The following is an 11,566-nucleotide window of genomic DNA, read 5'->3' as shown; positions in this document are numbered from 1 at the left end:
AATCTAACTCTGAATCCTCAAGTCAAACAAAATTTCTCTAAAAATCTCTACTATCATGTTGCCAAGTTGTTTTCACGCAGCTCTTTTAGGTAAAATAAAACTAACTGGGATGTTAGTCTCATTTTTGTTTACATGGAACTCGATATTACATTTAGCAATAAAAAAAAAATTGGCTATTACAAATATCGAGTTTCATAATTTTATTTTAACAAAAAAATTTGCAAAGATCTCGATACTAATAATAGTGAGTTTTAGTTTTAAAAAAAATTGTATAGAACTCGATTTTTCTAATATCGAGTTTTACATGACTTTTTTTTTTTCCCCAGAAAAACCACGTCAACGCCTACCACCATGGAAACATATGCATGGAAAATTAGTTTATTGTTATATCAACGGAAACTAATTTTTTATTTTGGTCATTTTTCACATCAATAATTTTCATTTAAGAGATAACAACAAATATTAAATTAACACTATACTAAAAAGTTAGAGACCAAATTGATACAATTGAAAGATTATGGACCAAATTGAAATATAGTGTAGAAAAATAGGAACCAAATACGTAATTTACCCTTTATTTTTATATTTATATTAAACATATATACGTGTGTATATATTTCTATATATTTTGGTTAGTTAGGTTATTGTCAGTTTTCTAAAAGTTACATGGACATTTGAACCAACTTGGTTGGTTTTGAATCCTGCCATTGTGGTTGACATCTCTAATGGCAATTGTAGATATCTCATTTCGTATCAGCCTATAACATGGATGATGAAGATGTGCCATGGGGTGAAATGATATTAAGCTGGCCAAGCCTAAGACTTTGTTTGGTTGAGAGAATGAAAAGATGGAAAATGTTGACGATAGAAAAGTAGGATTATAGAAATTACTATGTGTTTTTGGTTGAGATGATGGAGAAATGGAAGGATAAAGAGTAAAATTCTATTATATTCTCATTATTAAAAGTATAAGCATGAAAAAGTGGGGATAGTTTTGTACTTTTTTTTCTTTTCAATGTAATTTTTTCTCCTTTTTATCACTAACAATATATACAATGAAAAGAGACTAATAATTAGATTTTTTTTTCCAACATTGATCAAGGAAATTTAGGATGAAAGTAATTTGAATCTTATCCATTTTGTGGACTAGAGCTTAACAAAACTCATAATAGATTCAAGTTATGTTGAAAGATGGCATTGAAATTATCCATATTTTCCCTACTAAGTGCCAAACCAACCTCAATCGCACCATCCTCATCACCACATTCAGCAAGAGATATAGCCCCCGAAACATCAATTTGTACCACTTCACTCTTTTTGGGTCTCCCCCACCCAAAATCTGTCTCATAAACACCTAATCTTGGTGAGCCTGCAACTGTGACAAAATGACCCAATTCCGATATTTCTTTCCAATCTAACAACCATTTCTCAGCCCCTTCCAAAGCTCCACTCTCCAATTCCCGAACTTTGTTTCCAATAGCTTTCACAGCAGAGAAAATCCCATTTTCTCCAACTAGCTCGCACCTCTTAAGCGATACAAAACATATTGCTAGGCAATTTCCAAAATATGTGGAAGGTACTGGAAATTCAAGCCGGTTACGACAATCTGCTACAAAATTAAAGTAGTAGAGCTCATCATTATCAATATCCGAAAATTTACTTACCGGACTGTCTTGAGATTTGATCAAATACACCCAAATGAGAGCACATGTTACCACAAATGTTGATATGTGCAATGGCTCTAACTCCTTCTCCATGCATTGACTTGTGATCATGTGCTTTAGTCTCTTAATATGGGCTTGACCCAAAACAAATGTGGCCCGGACTTTATCAGCAAGAACGTCATTGATGAGACGTGTATCCTCTTTCCATGTTGAAGCCCAATTCCACCACTCCTCTAAGAAATTGGGCTCAAGTCCATTCGGGTCTTTGATTACCTCCCTATTGTGAAATGGGAGTAACGTGCTGTTGCTGTCAGTGCAATCCAAGTCTCCCATAATTATCTTCCTGCAAATGGACGCCCATGATTTCATGAAATGGTGGAATGCTCTTCCATCAGCTGCCACGTGGCAAAACGTGAGACCAATACAAATGCCTGAATTTGGATAAACAGTGAGTTGCAAGGCCATGAGAGGGACCACACGTGTGTTATCAGGCAACACACGTGCTGGGTTCAATTGTGGCACAAAGGGGTGTAAATCTCTGGCATCTCGTGGATAATTAGCTACGATGTGGTCGAAATCGCCCAAACACTCGGTGATGGTCAACAGGGCTGAGTCTCCATCGGTGTAGAGGATATGGGGTTTGAGGGGTTGTGGGGGGCATATAAGATTGGAAGCCAAGGGAAAGAAGTGTTGGAAAGTGAGGGAGAGAGAGTGTTTGAGAATGGGAAGGATGGTCTGTTTGAAATGGTCGGTAGGGTAAGGGAGTTCATAGAAGAAAAGGCGCTGCATGGGGCGGCAGAGAAGCCATGGTATGTCGAAGAAAGTGAGCGGAAGATAGGTGGTAGGCACTGATTTGGGTGGTGGACCAATCTGGCATATCTCTAAGACCTTTACACTGTTGGGTTGAGCCATTTTTGGAAGAGATCTCGAGGTTTTTTTTTTATACCAAAGGGAAACTTCATTGATAAAAGATGAAATATCTTTTATCTTTGATCTCGAGCTTGATAATAATTTTTTTTTTTTTTTAAATCAAAGCCGATAAGTATGACTCGTGGACAACCGGACAAGCCATGTTAAAGCACGCTATTGTTGAAATGAACAGAAAGCTACAATTATTTGCATTATTTTATTCTTTCACAACTTGATTACATCCTTAAATTTATACACAAATTGATTTGAAGTATGAAGTAGAATCGTATCATATCACATATATTATATAATAAAATAAAAGTAATTGGGCTTAAAAATTGTGGTTGCCAATAATTGTGTCAAGTTGATTCACCAAATTGCAATTTTTTTAAAAAAAAATTGTAGCTGCGTCAAAAGGTTTCATTTATTAGTTTTTATCCATTTTTTTAGATAAGATAACAATAAATATTTTAATAGAACATGTATTTAAATTTCAGTTGATAGAGACAACAATTCATTTGTTTTTATCAAATTCTTTAGACAAAGTAAAAATAAGTGTTTTAATAAAACATGCAGCATGCATTTAAATTTCAGTTGATATGGACAACAACTTATTTATTTCTATATCAATTTATTTACCTAACAACTTATTTATTCTTATCGATTTATTTAGATAAAGTAATAATAAGTGTTTTAACAAAATATACAACATGCATCTAAGTTTCAGAAATTTAAATCCTACACCAACTAAAAATCTATTATCAAAATTTTAAACCTTATATATATATATATATATATTGGTATTTTATTTCAATATAGCGTGCATTAAGTGATTTTAAAATTTTAATGAATTAGGACTACCTCTAATTGATAAATTTATTTGGTACAAATAATAAGAAGGTTCAAGTAATAGTTTCCATTTTTATTCCAACAATATGAGGTGATACATATGGATAGGGGTGTGTATGGGTTAGGTTAGCTCGAATTAAGGGGATTTTTTGACCCAACCCACCATGGTGGGTTAAAAAAAATTCAACCTAACTCAACCCTTCACATATGTCCAACCTAGCCCACATAGGTCAGGTTGGGTCGGGTTAAACCCATGGATTGAATAGAAAACTAAGAAAAAGATAGAGAACAAATAAATACTGATCTACCACGGTAAGAGAGATAAACAAATAAAGTGAGTAAGAGAGAGAAAGAGAGAAAGAGAGAAAGAGAAATAGAGTGAGAGAGAGAAAACATTGAGAAAATTTACCTAACACCGAAAGAGAGAGCTACCACCAGAAAGATATAACCACCATCGAGGCGGTGATGATAGCTGATGGACAGCAGTGGCTCAACAGAGGGAGAGAGAGTAAGGGTTCAAAAGGGAGTGAAGTGGGAGAGGGGAGTGAGAGGCAGCACATTAAGAGAAAAGGTTCTAGGGTTTGTGTGAACTAATTGGCTTTTATAAAATATATTATATTATTAATTATATAATATATTTTAAATATTTATTAAATATATGGGTGGGTCAGGTCGGGTTTGAAATTTCATAACCTAAACCCAACCCGACCCGTTATCAAAAAATTTTTTGTAACCTAACCCAACCCACCAAGCCCAAAAATTGACCCAACTCGATAGGTTGGGTCGGGTCGAGTTTGGCGAGTTGACTACACACCCCTACATACGGAGAACACAAATCCAGCTTTGGAAAATGGTATGCTATGCCTAATGCCACTAAACCATGTAAAGGATAATGGTGCTGCTTCAAGTGAATCTGCCAATAGAGCTTTAGTTCATAGACAAACACAACTGCATACATTGCATAAACGGCTTGTAGTTTAGCCATGATATTGTAAACTTGTATGTAGTTTAGTATGAGAACTTTGAGTATAGGTTAGTTACACTATTGTCCACGTGTATGTATTCTATTAGTCTTTACATGATATTGTTAGAATAGTTTTGGCTCTAAAATCTGTTATGATTGATGAGCCTACATATGTTGTATCTCATGTAATCTATTGAATAATAGAAGATTCAGTTTTTCATTACTTCTTCTTCTAGAACATTCTCTCTAAGAATCGCAGATCTCTTTCATGGTATCAGAGCCAAGAATGGTGTCCTCTACAAGTTCTTCATCCTCTGCAACAACAGGATCAACCACGAATTCTTCAATCACTCATGGTGTCAATCCTTCACTGCTACTCTTGTCAAATATGGCAAGTATGGCTATTGTGAAACTTGATTACAACAATTATATGGTGTGGAGACATCAGATCGAAGTGATCTTGGTAGCATATTCAATGATCAATTTCATTAGTGATGATGATCATGCTCCAAATCCATTTCTCAAGGATAGCTCAGGGAATTTTACAACTGAGGCTAATCCAGAGTATTTCCAATGGAAGAGTCGCGAGCAAGCCTTGTTTACCTTTCTTAATTCAACTCTCTCTCCATCAATCTTTGCTCTTACTGTGGGTTAGAGGTCTGGACGAGGAGTCTGGAAGGTGCTTGAGAAAAGGTTTGCATTAGTGTCACAATCTCATGTGCTCAATTTGAGGGATGAGCTAATGAGTATGAAGAAGGGTTTAAAATCAATGGATTCTTTCTTTCAAAGAATCAAAGAGGTTAGGGATAAACTTGGGGCTATATCAGTCTATGTTGATGAGGAAGAGCTAATCCATTTAGCTCTTGAAGCCCTACCTCCAGAGTATGATGCATTCTGTTCTGCGATCAGAACTAGGAATGACATTCTTACTCTTGAAGAGTTGAATACACTCTTGAATGCTGAAGAAAGGTCAATCAAGAAGAGGTCCACTCATTCTGATCTTAGAGATTCTAAATCATTTGCTATGGCAGCCAATCAATTCAATCAAGGCTTTACAAAAGGAAGAGGCAAGAATGGAAATAATAAAGGTTGTGGCAATGGCAGAGGTGGTAATCAGTTCTCTGGTGGTGGTCAGTTTCATAATAATCAGGTCTCTGGTAGTGGTCAGTTTCATAATACCAATAATCTAGTGCTGGATCCTCAATTCTTTCCACAGAATAAGTCTTCTTCTTCTTCTTCTCAAGGACAGAAGGTTGCTTGTTAGATTTGTGGCAAGAATGGCCATTCTACTTTGGATTGTTATCATTGTATGAACTTTGCTTAACAAGGTAGGCATGCTCCAACTAAGCTTGCTTCCATGGTTGCAAGATCAATGGCTGCAACTTCAGATGCTAATCAGAATCAAAATTAGTTGACAGACATCGGTGCCTCTAATCACATCACACTAGATTTGTCTCGGCTTTCTCTTTCTCAATAACCTGCAACTAGTGAGTCTGTAACAGTTGGTAATGGGCAAGATTTACCAGTGACACATATAGGCAATGGTAAGCTCATTACTTCATCTTATAATTTATGTTTGAACAATATTCTTAGAGTTCCTCAAATTGCTTCAAACTTGCTGTCTGTTCATAAATTATGCCTTCAGAATAATGCCTTTTGTTATTTTGATGCATATCTGTTCTTAATTCAGGATTTACCTACGGGGAAGGTTCTTTACAAAGGGTTAAGTAAGGATGGAGTTTATCCTATACCCTCTTCTACTTTGCCTTCCTCCTCTTCTTCTCATCTCAACTCCAATGGCTTTGCTACAATGTCTCCACAGACTTTACTTTGTCACAATAGGCTTGGTCATCCTTGTGCTAAGGTCTTACATTCAGTTATGTCTTCTTATCCTTCAGTCAAGTTGTCCTGTGTTAGTGACATTTGTTCTAAATGTACTTCTTGTATAAGTGCTAAAATGCACAAGACTCCTTTTCCTAATCATGTATCAAATACTGAATATCCATTTCAATTAGTGCATTTTGATGTATGGGGTCCTGTTCCTGTGACTTCTGTTCTTGATCATAGGTTTTATGTGATCTTTGTTGATGACTTTACTTGTTTTACTTGGCTATTTTTGTTGAAAAGGAAGTCTGATGTGTTTCAGGTTTTCTTGCATTTCAATTCATTGATTAAGACTCAATTTAATGCTAAAATCAAAACATTGAGGTTAGATGGTGGTGGCGAATTTGTTAATGCCAATTTTAAGTCTTTTTGCTTAGAACATGGTATTCTTCATCAATTTTCCTATCCTTATTCCCCTCAACAGAATGGTGTTGCTAAGAGGAAGCACATGCAGATTATGGAGAGTGCTTTATCCATGCTTCACCACTCCAATCTCTCCTTTTCTTATTGGTCTTATGCCTTTAGTGCTGCTGTTTACCTTCTTAATAGACTTCCACCTTCTGTTTTACGTTTTGTCTCACCTTGGGAGAAATTGTATGGTCACAAACCTCCACTTCATGCTTTGAGAACCTTTGGTTGTGCTTGTTATCCTTTGTTGAAACCCTATGCTTCTCGTAAATTTGATCCCAAGTCTAAGCAATGCATATTTCTTGGTTACCCTCCTCAGTACAAAGGTTATATTTGCTTAGATGTTCTTAATGGCAAAATTTACATTTCATGTCATTGTGTTTTTTATGAGTCTGTTTTTCTTAGTTTCCTTGTTTTTAATGATGGGTCATCTTCCTCTCTTCCTGCTTCTTCATCTTCCTATGATGTGTGGTTTTCCTCTTTACTTCCAATTTCTTCTTTGAGTTTTCCTCATTTCAATTCTATTCCTTCTGCTGATTCTGCTTTATCTGATTCTAATCATTGTTCTGAGAGTCCTTCTTCTATTCCATCTGAGAATTATTGTTTTGATTCTGCTTTATCTGTCTTACCTGCTTCTTCCTCTGTTGTTTCTATTGAGTCTATCTTACCTGTTTCTACTAATGCTCTTAGTCTCTCTGCTTTTGTTCCTACTCATGTTCCTGTGAATACAAATGCACATCCTATGCTTACCAGGTCCAAGAATGGTATTTTCAAGCCTAAAGTGTTTGCTGTTTAGGCTTATTACAGTTGCACTAAGCCCCCTTCCTATTCTATTGCATCTAAGTATCCTCATTAGGTTGAAACTATGGATTCTGAGTTTACTAGTTAGCAGCATATTTGGTCCTTAGTTCCTTTGCCACCTGATAAGAATGTTGTAGCCTGTTAGTGGGTGTACAAAGTTAAGAGGAATAGTGATGGTAGCATTGCTAGGCTTAAAGCTAAACTTGTTGCCAAGGGCTACTTGCAGCAACATGGTCTGGATTATGCTGAGACTTTTAGTCTAGTGGTTAAACCTACAATTGTGAGGATTATTCTTACTTTGGTTGTTCAGTTTGGTTGGTCCCTAAGGCAATTAGATGTTTCTAATGCCTTTCTTCATGGAGTGTTGTAAGAGGAGGTTTACATGAGTCAGCCACCTGGGTATAAGGATATCTCTAAGCCTCATCATGTATGTCTCTTGCACAAAGCCATTTATGGTCTGAAACAGGCCCCTAGGGCCTAGTTTAACAGCTTTACCAATCAACTCTTCCATCTGGGATTTCTTGCTTCTTGTGCAAACAACAATTTGTTTATTCTTATTCATTCACAACATGTTGTTTACTTACTCTTGTATGTGGATGACATTATCATTATTGGCAATAATAATGCTCTTGTTACTAAGATAATTACTTAGCTTGGAGTCTCCTTTGCTCTCAAGGATTTAGGTCCTTTGCACTATTTCTTGGGTCTGTAAATTAAGTATTCTGGTGATGGCATTTTTGTGCATCAAACCAAGTATGCCAAGGATTTATTGTCTAAGTTTCATATGATGGATTATAAGTCTTGTTCTAATCCGTGTGCTTCTGCTTATTCTCATGCTCTTGCTGTCGGTCCTCTTTTCTCTGATCCAACTACCTATAGAAGTCTTGTTGGTGCTTTGCAGTACTTGACCTTCACTAGGCCAGATTTGTCTTATGCTGTCCAGCAAGCACGTCAGTTCATGAGTAAGCCTTCTCAGCTTCTTCTTGTTGCTACTAAGAGGATCTTAAGATACTTAAGGGGTACACTGCACAAAGGGATCTATTTTAGGCCTAGTTCTCTCACCCTTTCAGCTTATTGTGATGCTGATTGAGCTGGGATCCTATTGATAGGAGGTCCATCGCTGGCATGATTGTTTTCTTAGGGAATTCTTCTATCACCTAGTCTGCTAAGAAGCAGTCTATTATGTCTAGATCTTCCACTAAGGCTGAGTACAGGTCCCTTGCTCTTACCACTGCTAAATTGTATTGGTTGAGAATGCTTCTCAAGGACTTAGGGGTTTATTTGTATCACCCTCCTATTTTATGGTGTGGTAATGTTTTAGTTCTTGCTTTGGCCTCTAATCCTATTTTTCATGCCATAACTAAGCATATTGAAGTGGATTACCACTTTGTTCGAGAGAAGGTGTTGAATAGAGATATGGTTCTCAAGTATATTTCTACCTTGGATCAATTAGCTGATATATTCACTAAGGGCTTGCCTTCCCCTTGTTTTCATGCTCTGTCTTTCAAACTCATGGGGAATCCCCCCCTTCGTTTGAGGGAGGATGTAAACAATGATGGTGCTGCCTCAAGTGAATCTGCCAACAGAGCTTTAGTTCATAGAGAAGCACAACTGCATACATTGCATAAACGGCTTGTAGTTTACCCATGATATTGTAAACTTGTATGTAGTTTAGTATGAGAACTTTGAGTATAGGTTAGTTACATATTGTCCACATGTATGTATTCTGTTAATCTTTACACGATATTGTTAGAATAGTTTTGGCTCTAAAATCTGTTATGATTGGTGAGCCTATATATGTTGTATCTCATGTAATCTATTGAATAATAGAAAATTCAGTTTTTCATTACTTCTTCTTCTAGAACATTCTCTCTAAGAATCACAGATCTCTTTCAAACCAAACCATGTGATCTTAACAAGCTATTCTGCTTCTGTGGTGCCTACTTTAAAAGGTGGAGGCAAAAACTTTAATTTATCCTATACTTTTGGAAAGTTCCAATTCCGAATGAGATGAAATATTTCATCTGGAAATGTGTTCATGAGCAATTACGTAGATGAAGTTATAAACATGCAATTCTAGAATCTAACTCCACTTTGGTTATTGCTTATCTAATTGGTCGTGGTGCTTTGTCCCCAACCTTTTCCACATTGGTTTTGGATTGCAAGAACCGGTTGGAGTGGAACTAGAAGGTGCATCCATGTCCGTGAAGCTAATGGATGTGCAGTCCTTTGGCAAAGAGATCAGAATGCTAGAGTTACTAAAATATATCTGTCTCTCATTAAAAATAATCCTTAAACTAATTATGATTATATTGATTCATGAGAAAGAGAGTATCCTTGAAGGAACAGTTTGTGGCTCCACACTAACCAAAATGAAACGTCAACGAATGTTATAATACACATACTCTTTGAAGGATAAGAATCAACTATGTTATAGTATATAGATCGAGAATTCAAATAATGTATATGTCATTAGTCCAATTCTTTGTAAGAATTCTCGCATCAATTTACGCTATTGGAATGCTTGCGAAATTAAAACAAAGTTGGCAGGAAAATTCACAAATTTATAGTAAAATACATACAAGATAAGATCAATTCACTTGAAATGGAGAGAGTCCATTTAATGCTTCAATTTGTATTTCTTAGATTTAACAGTGTACAAAGTATTATGTTATTTAAAATGTTTAATATATGATATTGGATACTCCTTTAAATTTGTAACACTTGATCTTAACCATAAAATGGTTTACAAAATATCTTGCATATAACCTTTTACTTCCTTATATATAGTGAATTTTAGGCTTTTCTTCCAAATCAAATAAATTAATTAAATTAGAACTCATTTTCCTCTCCCTTGTGTGTGAGTTTGTTTATCAAAAAATAAAAATAAAAATGATTAAACTGAGTTGATGAGTTTGTCCTATGAGGGCCGAAAAAGGTTATCAAGAATCCTTATGGGCTAGATGAATCTTTCATGTGTTTGCTTGGGCTTTGTCTTAAAGAAGGTTGGTTTGAGAGAAATAGACCCATTATCTGTTCATGGACTCTTGACTCTAGTTTTCTTGAAAGAAGATTTGAAAATTTCCTTTTAAGGATGTGCATAGGTCGAGTTAAGGAGATTTTTTGACCCAACCCACCATGGTGAGTAAAAATAAATTCAACCCATCACATAAGTCCAACCCAACCCACATGGGTTGGGTTGGGTCGGGTGTGTGTTGGGTCGGGTCGGGTTGAACCCATGGATTGGACAATTTTTTTTATTACTATTTTTATTATTATTATTAAATTAAGCAGAAAAAAATATATCACACTTCTACCTGAGTTGATAAACAAAACATATATTAATATATAAACTAATATTCTAACTTAGTTGTAAATAAAATATATTTAAGTATCCAACTGAGTTGATAAACAAAATATAAATGAACTAGTAACCTAATTCATTTATAAATAAAATATATATGAGTTCCTAATTCAGTTATAAACAAACTATATCCAAAATTTTTAAAATTTTTTATAAATTATATAATATATTTAATATATATTAAAAACTAATAGAATTTTATATTATATATGATAATAAGAACCGAGAAAGTGCTCTACAGCTGGTTTTTTTTTAATTATTAAATATATAATATATTTTAAACATATATTAAAATATGGGTGGATCGAGTCGGGTTTGGCGGGTTTGTAATTTTATGACCCCAACCCAACCCGACCCGTTATAAAAAAAAATTGTAACCCAACCCAACCCACCAAATCCTAAAAACCGACCCAACCCGACGGGTTTGGTTGGATCAGGTCAGGTTTGACGTGTTTTTTACACACCCCTATTTCCTTGGATATGAGATTTTATCATCTTAGGAAAGTGAAACTACTTGCATAATCGATTACAAAGGTAACAAAGCGGCAAATTTTGTTTTTTTCCCACTTCTAGTTCTAGAAGGTATTTTTTTTTAGATGTTTAAAACTTTTTGGACCCTATCAATTTGAAAATTATCTACTAAATACTTCTTGGTAAAAATGCATAACACGTGCATAGTATACGTATGTACAAGACAATAAAAAACACTCATGTATACCGTTT

The 11,566-nt window shown here is 35.3% G+C and overlaps 1 protein-coding gene across 1 annotated transcript; it reads right to left on the bottom strand.

Moving 5' to 3' along the window:
- Nucleotides 1–1,063: 1,063 nt before the first annotated feature.
- Nucleotides 1,064–2,655, bottom strand: LOC126709759 (coumaroyl-CoA:anthocyanidin 3-O-glucoside-6''-O-coumaroyltransferase 1-like). Its single transcript, XM_050410094.1, has one exon. It carries the CDS (start codon nucleotides 2,574–2,576, stop codon nucleotides 1,164–1,166), a length of 1,413 nt encoding a protein of 470 aa, XP_050266051.1. The 5' UTR covers nucleotides 2,577–2,655; the 3' UTR covers nucleotides 1,064–1,163.
- Nucleotides 2,656–11,566: the final 8,911 nt, after the last annotated feature.

This window comes from Quercus robur, chromosome 12 (assembly GCF_932294415.1).
Source record: "Quercus robur chromosome 12, dhQueRobu3.1, whole genome shotgun sequence".
In the NCBI taxonomy this organism is placed as follows: domain Eukaryota; kingdom Viridiplantae; phylum Streptophyta; class Magnoliopsida; order Fagales; family Fagaceae; genus Quercus; species Quercus robur.
Note: the sequence above shows the minus strand (reverse complement) of the source record. Positions and strands in the feature narration are given on the sequence as shown.

Excerpts from the sequence above, each read along its gene's own strand:
- LOC126709759 (XM_050410094.1), bottom strand. The coding sequence starts at position 2,576 with ATGGCTCAACCCAACAGTGTAAAGGTCTTAGAGATATGCCAGATTGGT.